The 21103-nt window shown below is 38.1% G+C and overlaps 1 protein-coding gene across 2 annotated transcripts in view; it reads left to right on the top strand.

Moving 5' to 3' along the window:
* Positions 1–8708, top strand: part of LOC132196997 (uncharacterized) — a 172351-nt gene extending 163643 nt beyond the window's left edge. For both annotated transcript variants that reach the window (XM_059620002.1, XM_059620001.1), the window contains exons 5-6: positions 2792–3128; positions 6935–8708. In XM_059620002.1, the coding sequence (XP_059475985.1) occupies positions 2792–3128; positions 6935–7011 (414 nt within the window). In that variant the 3' untranslated portion in view covers positions 7012–8708. The remainder of the gene's footprint in view (positions 1–2791; positions 3129–6934) is intronic.
* Positions 8709–21103: the final 12395 nt, after the last annotated feature.

Raw genomic sequence — 21103 nt, 5'->3', positions numbered from 1 at the left:
TTTCTGCTGAGCTGCCAGCAAGAGCAAAAAAAGCACGTTAGCTCCCCCAAAAGTGCTAATTGAGTAAAAATGCAAATTCAACATACACCGCATGGCATAATTCCATTTCCCCCTCAATCCCTACGTTACCCTGAAAAATATTCGAAAAAGTTTAAAAATGCATTTTCTGTCTGCTTACTAAAAAAGTATTTGAGCTGCAAATTATAAATATTATTGATCATTAAAATGTGTTACATGCAAGCTCACTTTAATTTAAATTAATTTTATATTGATTTGTTTATTAATTTTTAGGTGGCTAGCTCAAATATTAAGCTATGCAATCTCATTAACAAAGACTTCATTTTTCCAATTTTCGATTTTCACGTTTTGTGTTCATTTTGAAATCAGAGTTGATTTTTGAACTTAACCCTAATTCATGTTAGAGAGGAAGGAAAAAACACAAATTTAGAAAAAAAAATCATGTATTCCGCAGAGGTTTTACGCAAATATTAAAATCCGCCACATTCATGGTTAGGATAAAAAAAAAATTAACACGTTTCCCCCTTTTTGAATTAAAAATGTGTTGGATAGCAGAGGGGTTGAGAATTATTTTTTGGTGCTCTCCCGGCCAGCACATTATCGCGTTCTGTTTCGCCCGCCGTCGGCCGAGGGCTGAAATGTGTGCGATTTTTCCGTCCTCATTATTTCCATGATAATTCCGGAGGCAACCGACGGAGAAACCGCGACGAATTCGTGCACAAACAGGGTGGGTGGGCGCAATTTCATGCAGACCTTTTAGAGATGGAAGCGAGCCGCGCCTTTGTGTGTTTCACTTTGTGTTTTCTGTGTTGTTTTTTCTGGCCCGGCTGGCAAAAGAGTGTAGGACGCGTTTGTGCATTCAAAACACGTAAAGGGGGTTTCCAGGGTAGAGACAGATTTCCGCGAGTAATAATTCATTGGGAAGAGGAATGAGTCGGAGGAAAATAAACACGCCGCGTGCTTTCTTTTCCCTTCTTCCGCAGAAGAAAAGAAAGAGCAGGGGTTTGTTCTGCGCTAAAAACACAAGCAAATCTTTCGGAAAATCTCAAATGCGCTCGCTCGCTCGCCCGCGGCTCCATTATTCTAAATTTTGCATGCAGCTACGTGCGCCAGGTAAGAAATATATACACGACCGGCAGAAATAAAAAGATTCGTATCGCGCGAAAGATACGCCCGAATGTTCTAAAGAAGAGCCTCGGCCTGGCTACCTGTTTGGAATTTAAAAATCATCCTTTATCTCGCGAGCGCATTTCGCTCCCTCTGTTGCGAAAAACATAAAAAGGAAGGAAACGCCGCTGCGGAAATCTTATCCCCTCCTGTAGAGAGAAAAAAAATGACCGAGCTATGCGATTAAATTTGAGCGTCCTGCTGCGCCCCGTTTTCAATTTCTGCCCTTTGATGTTCCAGATCGATTGCGTTTTATTTGCCGGACTGGCTTTTATGAAACATCCGTAGATATATGAAAAATATATCAAACCGGAGGGCATCTGCTTTTGAGCTTTTGACTCGGAGAAAAGTTATAATATAATATATGTTAGGAGCGGTACTATTGCTAGGATGGATCATAAACTGCAGAAATTTCCTGCCTGGGAGCGCAGGAAAATTACGTTTCGTTTGCTTATAACACAGTAAAAAGGCAATCAAATTGCATTCGTCTGCAGGGAAAAGCGTTGCTGTTTGAAAATATTATTTTTTAAATAGGCCTCAAGCTGGTAATAAACAAATTATTATCTACTTGATATGAAGCAGCAGAAAAGAGGATTAAATAATTTTCTTTTTATGCTCATGATTTTTTAAGTTTTTATTTATAACACTTTTAATGAATTAATAATTAAAAATTATTTAAATTGATTATGTCAGGAGGATCCAATTCAAGTAACTTTAATTTGTTTTTAAAGTTTATTGATGAATATCATTACAAAGTATTTTCTTGCTGCAAAACTAAATTTGTACCAAATGAATTAATTATAAATTTAGTTTCCTGCATTGCTCCTTTTAAGCTTGTATTATACACAATACAAAATGTTTTATTACATTTTTTTATAAATAATTTAGACTTAACTCTTTTCTTTTCTGTCAACGACTGGAATGAAGACGTTACTCGAGGCCAAAAATAGATTACAAACTTCTTGCTCACTCTCTCAATGTCGGAGAGTAATAACATGCAAATCCTCGAGGCGGAAAATAAGCGGAAAAAGCAGGGGACAAGACAAAGAAAGGGAGAATGCGCGGCGGAGAAAGGGCACGCGAGTTGGATTAAATATTTATTCGATTGCGAAGAGACCAACTCGGAATAAGCGAGTGAATTAAAAGACAGACAGTCTGCTTTTCTGCGATACCTATAGCAATAAAAGAGAGCAGACTCTCGGGTCCTGAATATCAACAAGCGAGAAAAAGAGAAAAAGAGCCGAAACACAATAAAGACCAGGAAGGAAGGACAGACGCGCTTTTTTTATTTCAACAATCGAGAGAAAAAGACACCGCGCTCCGGTTTCAAGCCCTGGGGAAAAGGGAAAATGTGCTTGATTAGGGCCGCAGCAAGACAAACCCTGCCGTGATACGGAGGAAGGCATTTTTATTGCGAGTCGCCGTCTTATTAGGGGGCGAGCGAGGTATGAAAATTTTATTGGCAGATTGACACGTCCTTTTACGAGCGGATGAAATCCATAAAAGGCAGATAAAAGTCAAACGGTTCCGAAAAAGTCAAGGCAATGCGATTTCGAGAGGAAACAAATTTTTTCCACTCTCAATTTTCTCTTTTCCAAATTTGCAGGTAAACGAGTCTTGGGCGAAGGCGTTCACACCAGACAAGAAGGTGATACCGAACGAGCCCTCCGACTCCAAGTCAGCGCCGCCTCTGCTCAGAGACGAGTCAAAAGCACCGGCTTTTCCTAGGGGCGCTGTCAGGTCGCACCTGGAGGTCGAACTCGGACTGTCGAGCTTCAGGGACGGAAAATTGCATCTGAGGTGTGAGGCTAATTTGTTCGGAGCGGCGAGGGATGCTGCGGAGGTGCAGTTGGACGAGGAGCGGCCGCGACTGGCTTCGGTTCTCGGAACTCGGGAGAGCCACCCTTCGCCCCCCTCACCCCCTGTTGCAGCTGCTAGTCGAGGTGAGTAACTATTTTAATATTTGATGATTATAGCGTTTTTATTACTTTTTTAATTAAACTTTAAATGTAATGGAAAAAAGCTGCTTTTTCGACATTAATTTTAAAATCAAAATTTAACATGATTTAACATGTTTCCACTATTTTTGAAAATTTCTGAACTTAACATGTCGGAGGAAAAGACTGGATTTGGAAACAAAAAATTATTTGAAAGCTGATAACGAAAAGCCTATGATTCGTAGCATTTAATGTAGTAAAATTCTTATTGGTAGACTCCATAATAACTTCCAACAAACTGTTGAGCTTAAAATATTTATTAATTGATTGTAAAATAAGAATAATCGATCATTTTTAATGGCTCTCTTTTAAATTAATAATGTGGAATGAGACAAGATCCACACCTAAACCGACCTAAAAAATGTAGTCTTGTGGTTAATTTATTTTCCGTGCTAAAAAAAACAAAATATTCAGTCACTTAATATATTATATCATAATTATTCCTTGGACAGGACGATTAATATTTTTTTCTAAATGATATTCTGACAAAATAAATGAGAAGAACAATAAAATTTGGAAAAAAATTGCAATTTAAACAATTGGCCTTCCTTGCCAATTCTTGTTGATATTTTTATACGTCCCTGCATATAAAATCCCCGCACGATTTCCCTTCAACAACACACAAAATCCGGGCGTCCAGGCAAAATAATTTTCTGCGAGCAACGATTTGCTGTACCAAATCCTTCGCCACACAGAAGAGTAGAGCGCCGGTCTGGGCTAGTGTTTGTTCAAACGTGCCGGGCGAAAGGGTTCAAACACGCCAGATACAATTTCATCCCGTCCCAGGGGAGCTCGTGCGCCAAATATTAATCTAACCGATCAATTTTACGGCTAATTACGGTGGCGAAAAAGTTTACACAGTGGAACTATCGGCCGGCGAAATTTACTCGTAGTAAAAAGGTTCTTCTATAGGTGAGGCAGGAAATTAAAAAAAGCTCGTGTAAAACAGAGGCCACAGGTGAGTCACGTTCACGAATCGATCGGTGCTGATAAAAACAGGAGACCGTCTGGGCGACATTTAATAACGAACACGTCTCTTGAAGAGCGGCTTTAGTCAAAAGTCTCTTATTTAGTGTTGAATCAAATCATTTCGTGAGGCAAAAAACTTTGGCGGAACAAGAACATGGGATCTTTGAATGTCACGAACAAAGCAGTAATGGAATTTTCTAGCCCAGTGGACTTGCACGGCTCAGTTTTTCAGACGACTCAATCCGAATTTTTTTCGCAATCGTTCGAGTCTGTGCTCTAAACTGAGTGGTTGGCAGCATGCAAATTTCCTCTGCACTAACTCGATGATTTAGTGCCTCCTCCGTTTTCCTTCAACAGACGTTAAACACTCTTGCTTTTTCCCTTAACAAAGCAGCTGTGTAAAGAAGCGAATATATTTTTTTTTCGCCACTCGTTTGTCGAATGCAAAGGAGTCTTTTTTATGGTCTTTCTCAGAAAGGAAGCAAATTCATCAATCTCGATTGATCAAAAGCGACGCCAAAAGATCAAAGGAGAATCTCTGGTGCTTCAAACAGGCGCTGCTGGTTTTTTCCTGCTCGGTGAAGAAATTGAAAGGGACTTGCCGCTTTAATGATGACGGCGAAAGCTAATTCGCGTGAATCGTTAGCTGCGAAAAATTTTCCGACGTGCACTTTTCCTTGTGTGTGCATAAGCTCGTTTCTACATCTTTGGTAGCTTCAAAGACAATTTAATTCCAATAATATACCTGAAAAAGTCAACCTAAATTAACACTTATGCCAATATATTTTATTTGTTTTGGTAAGAATCTTATTTTATAGCTTCAACTCAATTATCCTTGCTAAATCTGAGTCTCTACGCCAATTTATTATATTCTCTCATTAATACAGAGTAAATCAGTTAGCAGATAAAGTCAAATTATAGTAATTCATGAATTGTGAAAAACAATCTTTGCCACTGAAATATATTTCATATATTTAACAAAACTTTATAATAAAAGAATGGTAATTTTAAGCAAACCAAACATAGCGTTTGCATTAAATTCATATAAAAAATATTTTTTTAATTCAAATTTTAATATTTTTAAATTAAAATATCTGTAGAAAAAATTAAATAAAATGATTTTTAAAATATGTTTGTGACTTTTAAATAAATAGTATTTAATATTACAGTTAATTATTAATTTTATTTTACCAATTTTATTTTAGTTCTTACTTAAAGCAATTTACACTTCTTAAAACGTTGCAGCTGAGTCAAAACATGGTTCGATGGACAACCGCAACACTATGTTTCTAATCATCAAGCGAGAATCAATTGCTGCCGTTTGTTTGTTTGTTTGTTTGAAGTCGTGCAGAGAGCCGGAGGCACGCAGCAATTATTGAGCTTTGTGTGCATGCAAATGCATACGCGTGTGGCGAAGGCGAGTCAATTGATGCAACCGACCGCAAAACGCCTGTTGGCCCTTTGTGCCAAGAGGTCAGTCCTCTAATTAGTCGTCCCTGCAAGTTGCAAATGACGAATTTCCCCTCCGCAGTTGGGGCTGACGACACACGACTCTAGACGCCCTTTGAGCAAATTTGCTCGTGGGGCTAATTTGCAAGGAATGCAGACCACACAACATACCAATCGCTTGATTAGCCTCATTAGCTGGGTTCCGTGTTCGACTTTTAATTAGGTTTTGATAAAAAAAAATCAACAATTTTAAAGTCAATTCAATACACTGGAAAAGTGCAAAAATTAAAATTATATTCCACAAATCGATGATGTCAAACAGACATAACCATCATACAAAATTTGATTGCAAATTTTAAGGCCGGATAAAGCCCATTTTGCTGATCAGGGACCTCGGCCTGGAACGTGACGCCGCGTCATAACCGTTTGGAGCCTCGGGTGCTCGTCGGCGCGGCCTCGATCCGCTCATGCATGCACATTATGAACGTCCAAATGGAATCCGCGCCGTTTTTGATCGTGGGGCGAATTATCCCATCAGCGAAAACACATTCTTGCGTTGCTTTAATGGGGCCATCAGGCCGCTTTTTGATAAATATAATTTAACTGCAAAAAGAGAAAGACTTCATAAAGCCGCAATAATTATGCGTTGGCCTGGATTTGCAAAATAAAAATCGCATTAGCGGTGCTGTTGTGGTGCAATTTTTATGGTAATTGCGTCCCATCGCCGACCGGGCAAGGCGCTCTCTCGTTACCGCGCGCAGCGAAAATAATAAAAATAATAACACGGTCTCTTTGTCGCAATCACCCCGATGGTCACCAGTGCATGCAGACGCTGGGGGTGATTATTGCAGTTTACTGATGTGCTGGATGGAAAAATAACAATTGAAAATTAATGAGTGCACTTAAGCAGTACAATTAGACACATTTTTACTGCCTCCACTTTAAAAATTATTTCAAGCTTACTTTTATTATTGATAAAAAGTACACTCATGATTTTTATTTATTTATGTATTCGTTACAGCTGGAACCGATATTTAAGATTTGGTTTTGAGATCAAAAGGTCAATGTAAGAATTCTACGATAATAATCAGTTATTAAATAAAAATTATAAATTAATTCAAATTCTAAAAAGAAGTGCTTGGAGAAAAAATTCTAAATCTGAAATATATTTTTAAGAATGCAACCAGAAATTAATTAATTGTGTTCTTTTTTCATGGCCAGCGCAAACAAAATGAAGTCAATTAAGCTCTTCATAATATTTCTAATTTCCTTGATTTTTTTAATTTTATTTTGTTGTTCACATGTTTAAAATAAAAATCATTTTCTAATTTCAGGTGCAACGTTGCAAAGCTCGGCTCTGACATTGCTCTTCCTGATGGCAGGACCCAGGGTGTTGCGTCTCCAGAGCTAGCGGTCTAGCCAGGTACCGTGGACTGACTTTTAAAAACTGAACACAAGGACAGTGAGTGACTGACCGGTGCATATTGTTGAGTTGGGTGCGGAAACAAGTGTGCAGCGAAAGACGCTTTGGTTTTCTTCGTCTGAGGCCTCGTAAATGAAGGAGCTCCGTGTTTTATCGGTGTGTCTGTCTCTTTGCTGTCTGCGTCACTGATAATTATCAGCAGAGGGAGCAATGAGCCGGCTATGTCAGTGATCCGCCGACCTAACCATGCAGACACGCAGCTTTTTACGAGTGCCGTAAAAATTGGTTCCGGAACAAGCTAGACGGCTTTGATAAAGTGGTTGCACGCGAGAATGAGGAGTTTGATGTTTTATTGAATGATTATGAAATGATGAATGGTGTATTATTTGAACACTAGCAAAGGAAACAAATTTTTCTCATCACTATTAACTGGACAATGATATCCATAATGTTTCCTTGATAAAAAAAAAATATAATAGACGAGGTTTAATTGTTTTTATCATATTCTAACAATTAATTTGATTATGTTCCATGATATCCATGATTTATTTTTTATTTTTACTGTTTTTTTCTTTAATTTAATTTAGAAAAAACTTGTATATTATTACTAAATAATGGTTTAAATATTTTCTTCAGTAAGCAAAAGACAAAAATTGAATTACAAACTCTTAAAAAAAAATTTTTGAAATTATTTTTTATCGTTGATATAAAATATAAAAATGATTCCAAAAATTTGAAACATATTTTACCTTTTATGTATAACAGGAACTCCTGATAAACTCTGCTTATATTTTATAAATTATAAATCAATTTTTTTACATAATAATTAATTTACAAAACGTTCTGACCAAAGACAGCAAATAATATTTTCGCGAGCCTTATTATTAGTTTATTTTCCATGAGCGCTTTCTGGAAAATTAGATCTTGAGGAAGATCTGAGGCATGGAGAAGTAATTAGAATAATTAGTCATGTTTCCTCATTCCACGTGCATCCACAGCGAGTCGAGGGACGATTGTTGTACGCGAAGTTTCATTGTTGTTAACTGCATTAAGAAGTCTGCTCGGGATTGTGTTTTCATCCTAGAATCCAGGATTAATGTAATTACCGCAGCATCTCTGTGTTGTGAGACGTAATGTTTAATGAGCGCGAGCACCATCCAAACAAAAGAGAGAGACGCGGATGCACTTTGCAGCCGGAGCTGAAAGGCGCCGTCGGCCTTGCAACAATAATTCAACCGATAATTGGCTCTTACTCTTTACTTCGGAAACTTAACTACCTTCGTCAGAAGTTGAACAAACGAAAAAACTGGCAGGTGGTGCTGGCGCTGGAATTAGAACTTATTAAAGATACTTCCAGAGAATTTTGTAAATAATGTGATTTTTGTATATCGAGAACCCTGAATCTTGTAACATTGTGAACAGTGAGAGGAAAGAAAAGTTAAGAAGACACTCAGGTGCTACCGCGAGAGGAACACGGTGCAAGGGCGGTTTTCAACTCCTATTGTGACGCATTCGACCTTTTCATCGACAACCCTTTTAACCCTCAAACGCGAGTTTCATTCTACGAGCGACAAATTTTATCATTTTATCAATAAATCGCATTGTTGAATCACTGTTTTCATTTCCCTTTGGTAAAAAGATCAAATAAACGTGATACAAAATGTATGAAAATAAATTTATGTGTGAAAAATAAAAATGATTTCTGATTTCAACCAACCTATATCATTTTGATTATTTTCATTTCATAAAATATTACGTTAAATAAAATACAACATTGTAAAAAAAAAAATTAAAACTTTTTTTTCAAATTACTGAAAGCTTCATTTAAAAAAATTATTCGTGTGATATTTTTAATGGCATCTTTCTCGTAAATTCTTTAATAATATGTAAGAAAATTTCCTTCACACGACTCAAATAATTATTTCAGTTTTAAATTAATCGTGAGCAGACTCCATTGTCAATTATTGAAGCCATTCACAAAGTTTCAACAGTTAAATTCGCGAGGCGCTTCCATCCTTCTGCTCAATTTGATACAAATAAAATAGACGAGCAAAGTTCGCAAGTCGCATCTAGAATAGGCACTTTGGCTCTTCTGACGTGTTCGTCGGAGGAGGAAATTAAAAGAAATTTATCATTAGCACTCCATCTTAAAATAGCGTGTGCTGTCGGCGGCGAGGTAATAAAGCGTGCGGTGCAAATGAGATGGAAAATAAAATCTGGCTCGCACACCCGCGCCAGCAGCCGAGAAAATGTAATTAGGAAAGGTTGAGGCCTTTTCCGATGCCATGAGCCGACGACTTTTATGGCGTGTGATGAAAACACCGAGCATCACTCACCCCCTTGAACTCCTCCTCCTAATCCAGATGATAAAATTCGCCGGGAAAGTAATGCAGCGCAAAGTAAGTGCGTTTTCATTTGGAGCATTTTTATGGTTCTGCTACGTCGGACATGACTGAAAATGTACAAGTTTTTATAGCAGGAGTGAATAAATAACACTCTTTTATTATATTAATCAAGTTTTCTTAACGTAAAGAATTAATACAAATTCTTAACGGCAAAGTAATAAAAGGATGAAAATTTTGTTTTTTAATTTATAATAAACGGATAAAAATACTATAACTACCATCAATGTTTTATGACATTTATTTTATTACTTCAATTAATTATGTTACTAACTGAATCTGACATCATCCTTTTATATTATTTAAAACATGAGTGACTAAGAAGACAAATATCATCTATGTAGTTTTATAAAGATTATGATTTTATATTTAAAAGAAAATTGTGATAAAAAAAAAGAAAACTGGAAATTAAGGAATTCTTACGGGCAGAGGCAAATTAAGTCTTAGAACAATAGGAGCAATTGTTAGCAATTATTGGAAAACAATTGGAAGTTGAAGCCACCATTTTTGACTATGTCAATAAGGTTTGTTTAATAAAATAAATAAAGCAATAGAATTAAGTTGTGATTTATAATTTCATGCAAGTGTGGCTTTGAATAAATTTTATATTTACAATTTCACTTGACAGGCCAAGCGCAGCCACTTTGTGCAACGCAGCGACAAAGTGCATACTGGAATAATATATGTATTAGACGTGCAGAAGCTCCGTGTGAATAACAATAACATGCAAAAATTGGATTTTTATTGAATCATTCGAGTGAGCATGTGTGAGTGAAGTGGCTGGCGTGTGTTTTTTGCTTTCTCTCGAGTACAGGGAGGATGAGAGCGACGACTTCATTGCGCCGAGCGAGCACAATATCGCCCGGCAGCACGCGGTGCTTCTTCCTTTTGCCCGCCGCCGTAACGAAACAATGCTGGTAAATAGAAAAACATTCCATTTTATTGTTTCGTCCTTTTTATTATTAGGTGGAGAGAGAAAAAGCGGCGAGAAAAAATTTAATCAACTGCCTCGCTGCCGCCGCGAGAAAGCAGCACGCGCCAATTTTCAGGAAATATCGCCGGAAATTGCGAAAAAAAATACTGGTTGGAGCAACTCGAGTTGCTGCTCCATCCAAGTTTCATTCTTTCTTTTCTTTTATTCTCCGCGCGCGTATTTGTGTGTGTGGATGACGACGATAAATATAATTTATTGCCGGGGTGTGTGTCGCCATTTTCAAGCAAGTCCTTCTTTCTTCCAGCCCGGGCGGCAATTACCGCTCCCAACATGTTGTAATTGCTCGTATCCGCGCGCACTAAATCAACTAAATCTATCTGCAGTGCATTCGTCTTTTTTCTACTTCCACTTCTTACGCGCTTGTCCGCCCGCTGTGCGCAAAGTAACTTTCGTGCTATTTCATTTTTCGGGCTTTATATTGCTTTGGCGCCGGGGCAGATTAATTCGCCGTGTGGGATTTGCGCTGTGAATTGTTCGCGTGAACGGCTCTGAAATCAGAGAGTAGAAAATTAATCGTGAAATAAAAGACCACTGCTTAGTAATAAAACAAATGGATGATAACTATTTCGCAGAAAATTTATCCTCAATCCAGTGTAATTGGGACCACCTGCGATTCTATTTCCCTTCCCAGCCGCAAAACGAGGCTAATGAAATTAAAAGGCTCTGGTGAGGGTATGCAACCTGCATGACAAGTGTGATGCGCACTCGGCGAATTTCCATGCCGAAAATCCATTAGAATTTAAGTATCCTAATTAATTCAAATAAGGTTGTCTTTAATCACTACGAAATTTTCCTTTTTACAAAAATCATAATGGCTTATGGGTTTTCGTAGAATAAATTGAATATATTTTTTATTTAAATCAAAAATCTTTTTGAGAATGAAACTTCAAACGAATGCTCTGCTGTGAAAAATTATGTTCTGTCACGCAAGGACGCCTAGAGCAAAGTAAAAAGTTAATTTGTTTAAAACGCTTATTTTCCATTAAGTTTTTGTGTAGCCTTGCGTCATCAAATTACACAATCATATAAATTACACATTTTCGTTTTATTCTACAGGGTAAAAAATTTCTAAAATTAACTAAAAACAAGCATGGTTTTCATTTTTTTGCGATTATTTTCTAACACTCATGAAGTTATTTTTCGCTTTAAATGAGAATTCAGTTGCATCTTTTTTCTGCGGCAGCAAAATCACTATGCAGTGTAAAACTAGACGGCTCGAGTTTGATTGACTTTATCAGCAAGATGCAGGCAGCTAAATGCAAATCAGGCGATTTGCTGTTTTCGCTGCCGATAATGCGCCATTTGTATGCATGAAATAATCATGCTGCGCTGCGCCCCGCCACACAGCATATAAATTTAAATGTATGTACACGTTTTCTCTCTCTCACCTGCTCGAAGGAGGCGGCTAATGGAATATGCTAATCCCCGGCAGCGCTTTTGATTGCTAATCAAGAAGCCGCCTGAGAAAGTAATAATGTCTCCTCCCCATTCGTAAATGACGCAATTAGCACTTCTTGAATGTATATGCGCAAATTGCGGCACCTGAAATTGTTTCGGCACCCGCAGAGTCTGGAGTCGACGGCAATTATCTCTTTAATTGCCCCTTTGCCTCGTGCCAAAAGAAAATTGCGAAGGGCCTTTTGAACTCGGCTGCGGTCGTTTTGTTGGCTGATTACGACTAGGCGAAAATGGTTTGTGGATTTTTCTCTATTCATTAGTATAATTAAGGAAATTCCTTTCGACCGGCATTTATTGCCACTTTTGCAAATATGGTATGGAAATATGTTTCTCTGCCAAGTTTGCGTTGGAGATTTGCTGGAAAGGGTGCGAAGTGGAGCAAGAACTATTAAAGGCGGAGGAGAGAGTGGCAGGGCAGTAAATTGGCGAGCATCATCTCAACTTTCGGTTGTCTTAATGGCCGACTCGTTCATTAATCTAACTGCCGAGCGAAAGCGGGCCGGCCGTGTTCAGAGTGACACTTTAATTATCTCGACTCCAAAGGTACACACACATCGCATTTGAATGGGGCCGCAATTAGTTGGAACGGAACGTTGGCAGTACGAATGCACTGTGTAAATTTTATTTGCTCTCTCACAAGCGCGAAAATTATCCACAACGTTCCAGCTCCGTTAGAACTCTGCCTGTAGTGTGTGAAATTGTTAAAAACACGTTTTTCTTTGTAAATTATTATTTTAGGCTTGTGCAATCTATAGTTTAAAAAATATTTTAATTTCAAACATTAAAATATGCAAAACAGTTTTTTTAATGCAAATTCCACCATTATATTAAGCTAATATTTGTCGAATAAAATTTTAAAAATTACAATATTATTTTGCCTGATTTTGCCTATTTACAGATTGTTCCACACGAAACTATATGACCATATAAATATGATCGATTAACATTCCCAATTGATAAACAATGTTCCTATTTTCCCCCTCCACAAATCCCTATTTTATTACGAATAATAGGAAGAACAAAATACAGCTTGAATGAAAAAGCCGCTGTCACGAAAAGTTCACGTGCGGGTCTCGTGAAAGATCTTTTCTCAATCCTTTGGTAGACGCGTGCTCGCTCTCCGACTGGATGTTTCCAGTTATTTTTACTGAAGTCGGCGAGCAGGCGGTGAGCACTAGGAGCGAAAAAAGCGGCTTCCGCGGCCCTTCAGAGTTTTTGCGTCGACTTATGGAAGTGCACGCAGGCCTTTTGTGTTGTCCGTCTCGCGGATTTTGCCTCTTGTCAAGCAGCATTGTGCCGTAAATATCAACAACTCTTACGCTCTCATGCGCTTTTACAACAATGCGTGCGCGGCGAATGACGACGAGCGACTACACAGCTCTCAATCATATCAAGCCTCGACAACAATGTTAAAGTTACATATTTGTTAAACTTTTTGTTTACATCTCGCTACATTTTCTACTCTTTTGACGAATATTTATTTTGCATATTTATAATATCCGAAAATAATTTACAAAAAATTCATAATGGATTAAATTTAAAATATAAAATATTATAAAAATAAATCAAACAAGTGCAGGAAATGGGCGCAGCCTTTTACACCTTTTAAGACAAAAACACTTTAATTGCATTAAAAAAAACTTATATACTCTGAACTTTTAGGCTTGTGCACTTCATTGTTTATAATTTCAGCCAAAGTTGAAGTTCCTAGGTGCAGCAGGGGGGTATAAAAATTGATATAAGATTTTTTTGTTTCTTGAGAACATACAAAAAAATTAGTTTTGATTTAATGTAGTAATTCCAGGAATAAATTTGAACTATTCCCATAACTTTACTTTTGGTTGAGTGGGGAAATTTGGATCACATACAAAAGCAAACATTGAACATAAGCCTTTCTCTGGTATAAAGTACAAAATCAACTTTGGCGAAAGTCGAGGTTCAAAATTTAATTACAGAGCAGCGTCGTGCATTCGGCACCCATTTGCCAAAGAGGGATCGAGAGTAGCTCTTGTCAAGTTTCCGGCCGAGCGACTCCTTTCAATCCGGCAATATTTCGCCGGCAGCCTTTGCTCGCTCGAAAAAATAACAATCGCTCTGCGGGCTGTATACTTTACAGGGGGCGGTGCATTGTGCTGAATTGGATTTCACTGCCTGCGGATCGAGAGTGACCGCCGCCGCCGCCGCCCGACGAGGCTGCTTCTTTTCCCAGGCCGACGTGCCCTGTACGTATACGGGTAACAGATGGATTCGCCTCGCCGACGTTCTAATGACGGCTCGAGTAATTTTTATCGTCCAATGACGCGGGTGATGTGCCCTTTCTCAAAATCAGCTGCTCCTCCGCTTGTCGGCCCTCATAAATCTGCAACCGAAACCATTTCACAGAGCTGTCACAAGCATGAAATATATTCTTGGGATTCTTGCCTCCAGATGGTATCATCTGCTGGTTCCGGTTTCGACCTGTAAAGAACAATAAATTAATATTTTTCTGCACTTTAAAATTAACCTTATATATAAGCTGAAACGAAAGATGTTTCTGGTTTACATAATATAACAAGCAAGATCTGAGAGGTTTAATTAAATATTTGTAAACATTTTCTAAAAATCAAACTTTAAATTTGTATCCGCCTCAAGTTTCTTGCTAAAATTTTTATCTCAGAAAACAAACCGTTTAATTGTGAATGTTCAACAGATGAAAAGTTTAAGAGAAAGTGTATTTTTTTCACCCGGGTAAATGATTCATGTAATGAAATCGTCATGCATAATTATGTACTAACTTTGTAAAAAGAAGAAGAAAATAATAACTAGCTGGACTAAATTTCAACAGTATATAATAATAGATCATGTTTATCAAATCTTTTGTTTTATCACAATTAAAATACTTTAATTTATGAATCCATTTCCTTATGAAATTTCAAAATATTTACCCCTCGAGTGACCATGCCAAAGGTCTTACAGGGCTGTTTGTGTCGTATATCCTCTGCACGCAAGCTACTCTAGTATTTTTCCCTCTTTACGGCCAACGAGGACAGGGATGCACACCCTTCAGAATCCAGTTTCAAATGGGCTGCGACAGAAAGGATGCGGCGGACAGTGGCCGATTTGCGCCTTGAAAGCAATATACTAACGGCTGGAGTACTTTGTTCTTGTCTTTTCTCGCACGCTGCTATGGTATGGGTGTTAAGAGCTTTTTCTAAGCTGCCTGCGTCACGGAAGATGAGCCCATTAGGATTTTTCTCTGGCCAACGTCTGCTTTTCTTGAGATATGAGCGGACTTCCAGTAAGTCCACATCTGCAACACATGGACACACCGGCAAAGTGAAAAATGAATACGAGCATTCCTAATGATTCCCATCACAGTGCACTGAAATAGCAGTGACATATTTCTTATTTATAAGCAAGTAGAAGAGAAACTTAACGAATTCAATTCCTGTGGTGGAATTTTATTTCAAGTATTTTGACAAATTTATAACCCGCTATTTCAAGATTAAATTTGTGTGTTACACGATCGTGAGACTTGTGACATGAATTTTAAGTAAAATTAAATTTTAATACACATATTTATGTGGGTCTTTCTTTCTTTTTTAATAATTCTATCAAATTATATATTATATTAAGAGCGTTGGAATTAAAATAAAAAGGAAAGTTTGAAATACTGGCGTCTTTAAATTTTGCCATGGTCTCGTTAATGAGTTTTTCTTGACGCATAATTTCTTACCCATGCCACTCTCTCTTTCGCTCTCGCAGTTGGAGTTTCCGCCAGTTAATTCAAAAGTGTTTGGCGAGCTGACGATTTTGCCCAAAATAGGAGGGAGCGCAGCTAGCGGAGGCGCAAGTTTCACCCTTATTCACTAAGACAAGGGTGTAAATGTGCTTTTAAAGGCCGCTATGACGCCCGGCAGAATGAATGATGGCACACGAGAAGAGAGCGAGATGGGCGGCTTTTCAGAGATATTGACTCGCTCAGAGAGGCGGCAGCAACTTTAAAAAAAGGAGCAGGCCGGAAGAAGGAGGCGGAAGAACGAGACGGAGAAAGAAAGAAAGAGTGAAAAACTTTCTTTTATTGAGCCAAGGGAAAAATTTATTGCACTTAACGCTCTAGTAATTTAATTCCGTCCTCGCCAGGTGAATAAATCCGACTTGGCCAACTTTTTTAATTGTACGTTTTGTTCGGTGCAGGAGGAAATCGCAACCTTTCTCGGAATTAAAACAAAGGGTCAAGTTTTGAGATTTTCTCCACGATAATTAATTTTGAGAAAGATGAAAGGCAGAAAACTTCTTTTCATCTTACGTCTGATCAAGAGGGTTTTTCGGTTGCAGAATGTAAATTTTTCGCCCAGCAGTCTTGCACAGATCAATTTGCGAAACTGGATAGCAGCGAGCTCGAGCACATGCAAATACATATAAAGCAGTAGAATATGTGCACAGAGAGTGCTTTCGAACCGCAGGGCCATTAGTGCGGTCGGTGACTTAAAATGAAGGCGCATACTTGCTGAAATATGATGGATTATCATCGATTTTTGTCGCAGCTTTTGGGTCTTTTCTGTTCGATGAGTAGAAATAAATTGCTGAGCCACGCCGGAATTGTGTTTTCATTAGAGGCCGCGCTTTTAGAGCAAGCGTTTCTGCTGAAGGGAAATGTGCGAGAGAAATGTTGAATGTATGTATGCATTTTCATATTATTCTTCCGCACACAACGGAAAAAGTTCAACGGTCCAGAACCTTTCCAGAGAGGAATCAAAACATTCAATAAAAAGCAGATATAGTGGGCTGAAAAAAAGAAATCTTTGTTCTGGCCTCTGGATTTGCATTAATTCTCCGCAGAATTTTCCTTTCCCAACCCAGCATTATCTTTTGATCTACATAAGCTTGCTAAAAGAGATTTTTTTAAATGAGACGGCCTAAATTCCATTTTTCTTTACGCAGTAGAGCTTTCAGGGACAAATATTATGTATTTCTTTTCCCATAATCTTAACAAAAGACATGTGGTATTATCAGGATCAAACTACTATTTAGAACTCATCATAACCACACTTCTGAGGCATACCTTGCAAGTTTGCAAAGCCGAATTTTTCATGGCACACTTGGCAACATCAGAAATGGATAGAAGGCAATTAAATTTCCCTGTTCATGACAGACGCTCGCATTTGAGCTTGCATGAGAATGTACATGTAGTAATTTAGTTTCATGATTGCTCTTGCTGCTAAAAGTGCGCCAGCGAAGCAGCAAGAGTACCAACGGCGATAAAACCAGCGCAAGACATCGCATAATGGAGCTGCAGATTTCAATTAACCCGCCGCTTTATGCGCCGAGCTGCTTTTCCCGAGAATCTGCACTCACATAATACACACATACTGAGATACGAAGCACTTGTCAAAAGTCCGTTTTAGTTAGGCAGAGAGTGAACTGCGTTATTTTTCACTGCTCTCTTCATGCTCCAATTATTGCCTCTTGCTGTGAACATACATGTTTGAATTCAAATACGAGAACAGAGTTAACCCACATTGCATTAGAGGCCATTAAGTGGTTATCTACTTTACAAAATTTTATTCCAGATTATTTAAGTAACAAATTTAACTCCATACTTTTACCAACAGACCTTAACATAAAAGTTTTAAATTATAAAATGACGAGCTGATGGAAAATTTTCTAATTTTTATCTCATACAATAATTCTTATTACTTAATATATTTAATATTAAACAACCCTCAGATGTACCATAGCAGAGAAAATTATGCGGAGTAAAGGAGCAAATAATCTACCATGAGCGAAAACAACCCAGCCCTGAGTTAAGAAGCACAGGAAGAAGGCGCACGTGCATAAATAGAAGCTTTGTGCATAAATCGGGAGCGAGCAAGCAAGCGTGTTCGGTTTATTTGGGGGTGTGTTTGTTTTGCCAGCATTATCGTTAATCCCAAATGTTGCTCTCGCTGCTCGGGCTGGATTTGAGCTCGCAGCCAGCGGCGGCAGAGAGCAAATTCGCGGCGGTGGCGGCGTCACCTGCTGACGCCCGGCGCCAAAGCGCAGCTAGGGATGGGTAGGTGGCTGGGTGCACGGCAGGTCCCGCTGGCTCGATCCACCCCTTATATAATTAGCACTCGTGGAATAAAAAGCGACGTCTCAACCGCATAACTTTAGCAACTAACTGTTTCAGAGATGCTTGGGTGTGAAATTAAGCTGTTGCCACCCCTTGATGAGCGCCCACATGGCACAGACAAAGTTTTTCTCCCTTGGATTTCTGATTTTGGTGCCGCGGTACGTCGTCACGTTGATGTAATATGAAATTTAGGGCAGCGAATCATCTATAATGAGGAGCTCTCTGCAAAAATTTTCACAGAAAATTACACAAAGGTTAAAATTAAAATCGATTAATTTTTGAAGAAGTAAAATATCTATTGTATCTAAACATATTTCTAAAGTTTTTAACATCTCGTATTGTTGTAAAATTAAATTTTCATTAAATTAAAAATGCAACTATAGGAAATAAATGTTAATTAATTTTAAATCAGAAGTTTGAAGATTGATAAGTTTTAAACGCATAATTTTTTTTATTGAAAGACATAATCAAAATATTCTTTTTTTTTAATAATATTTATATTAATATTATTACTCTTCCATGAAAGAGGTTCATAAACTCTGTTTTCGGAAACCACACACATTTGCAATGTGATTCTTAACGGTCGCTCATAATTTATTGCACGGCTGCAGTGCTTTGGAGCACTTTGGCTCAACTTTCAACCTTTGCGGCATGCGGAAGATAAAGCGCGGCCGCATTAATTCAGGGCGCGAGAGTTTTCTGGCTGCTTATTTACCTGTTGGCTAAATCCCAAATCGCGTTGTGTAAAAACGCCAAAATGCAGCTGTTCTTTTTCCCTCTCGAGCTGGCATGATTTTTTATTGTTTTTATGCGCGTATTCGCTGTTTACATCGAAGCGACAAGCCCAAAATATCAGCGGCAATTTTTCGGCAGGGAGAGATGGATGTTTTTCAATATGCGCGCAGATTGGATTTATTCGTGCAAAGCGGCTTTCGGTTTGGCAAAAGCAGTCACTTTTCGGCTTTATATCATAATTCTTTTTCACGGCCTGATTTTATCGCACTTCTCGAGTACGTCTTGTGTCACAACCTTGGAGGAGATTAAAAAAAATTTATAAGAACGCCAAATTTACATTCATGTTAAATTTTAAATTGAGGTTCATTCAAAATTAAATTTTAAAAATTTGGTGGCTATGAAAATAATTAAAAAAAAAAATCTAGGAACTAACAATATAAGTCTGAGTGTATGAAGCATGAAAAATGAAGGTTTTTATCAAAATTAGGAAACGGCAGTCATTACTTAATTTCAGATACCAAGCGTTTACGAAAAGAGGATGATATGGTTGATGCCTCATTAAAATCTAAAATTTTCCATGGCTGTTTCAATCTCTGTTTATTGGAACAAATTATTCGCGTTTTCTGCAAAGATAGTTCAATATTTAACTAGCACACAAGAGAGGCTGAGTAATTATTGTTTGAACAACGAGTCCAGCAAGAGAAGAACGGTTGCCAACAGGGGAAGAAAGTTGAGAATTGCGACCTACATTGGCTTGAGTTGTAATTGCATTTGCAAGTTTATTTTGCGGTTAACTTGTGGATTCGTTGGTCGTCGACGATTTCCCGGCAAAATAATGAGAAATAAACTTGAAGGCACCACCACCCGTTTTCTTTCCGGCATCGCAGAAAAGAGAATCAATTGCACCTTTCGTGGTGCTGGTGGGCAGCGGAAAAAAGGGAGAAATTGTGCGAGCCCTCTGTAAATATGGAAAGAGAAACGCATGCACCAACGAGACAAACAAACAAACAAACAACAAACACTACAATAAGAATGCCGTTGAGAAAGACAGACGCACTGTCAAATAACGGCGAGCAAACTTTTGTATTACGGACAGAAATATTGTAAATTCGCGGACGGAGGAATGGAGGGAAAAAATTCCCCAAAGGTGGACAGACGCAAAAAGTTCCAATTCACCAGAGAAACGTGAATGATGTGCAAAAAGATTTCTTTCGCTGTGCAGTGTTGGGCGCATGGCTGGGCCTCCTATTTGCTCACATTGATCGCGTGCCTTTGCCTGGTTCGTTGGCTGACACTTTATTTCGTTTCGAGTACATGTCCAATTCATGGGAGCAATTTTCACGCGCTGCGAATTCGAAGGGTAGTCACAATGAAAAGGGTATTCACGACATCAGGTGGGAAAATTGCTTGGACACCAAACTACAGAGAAATTTGTGATTGACACTACTCCAAGGAAGAAAAATATAAAATGAAGTTTGGTAGTCTCGGTTAGTCTTTGAAGTAAAAAATTAAAATCGATATACATGTAAATGTTAGATGATATAATGTATAAAACTTAATTTAATTTTTCTTTAAATTAAATTCAAACAACTCTTTTTCATGACGATGACTCAATAATACACTGATATGTACTTAGATGTTGCTAAATTAATTAATTTAATAAATTAACATTAATTGGAAAAAATTTCATTCCAAAATCCGCTAAAATCAAATTTTTTTATTAGAATAGAAGAACCAAGTGTTTTGTGTACTCTATAGTACAGTGTAGTTTCCATGTTTCAGTAAGGGTATTGTACTGTATATGGTTGAATGTTAAATTTTAAATTAATAACAACGATTGAAATCTTAAAAAATTTCAATATTTGGTTAAAGGAAATTTAACGCGTTGCAAACTTTTTGCATCACGATAAAATAAAATATGGATAATATAATGCATTTCAGGGCCCATCAATGCATAAAAATTAAAAAAAATTCAAATTACAAAATAAATTTTCCAACATTTTTTAGCCTTATAAATGGGTTTTTGCATACTTTTGTGTTCATTGGTCTTTATCAATGGTGCCGCAAGCACACAAGATAGAAACTAGCAAGCTGGAGTGCTCGCGCATAAAAACAGCAAACGACGCTCTGATGCGGAGCACGGACGCTCGAAATGAAAATCGACCAGCGCTTACTTTTGCTGGCCTGGTCATTTCATTGTTCGTTCGCAGGGACAATTTAGGGCCAGCCTTTCACTGTGCAAAGTCGGAGATATCGGTAGGGCCTTGTTGTAGCACAAAGCGAGGAGGTAATAATGCAGTAGCTATACGATAGGGCTATTGAGACGTGTGTGCGATCGAGCGCCGGGATCATCCGCGTGTACTTTTAATAAAAGCCACGCCGCGTGACTGGAAAGGC

This window comes from Neocloeon triangulifer, unplaced genomic scaffold (genome assembly GCF_031216515.1).
Source record: "Neocloeon triangulifer isolate White Clay Creek 2 clone unplaced genomic scaffold, ASM3121651v1 ptg000012l, whole genome shotgun sequence".
Taxonomy (NCBI): domain Eukaryota; kingdom Metazoa; phylum Arthropoda; class Insecta; order Ephemeroptera; family Baetidae; genus Neocloeon; species Neocloeon triangulifer.
This window is presented reverse-complemented; position numbering and strand designations above follow the sequence as displayed.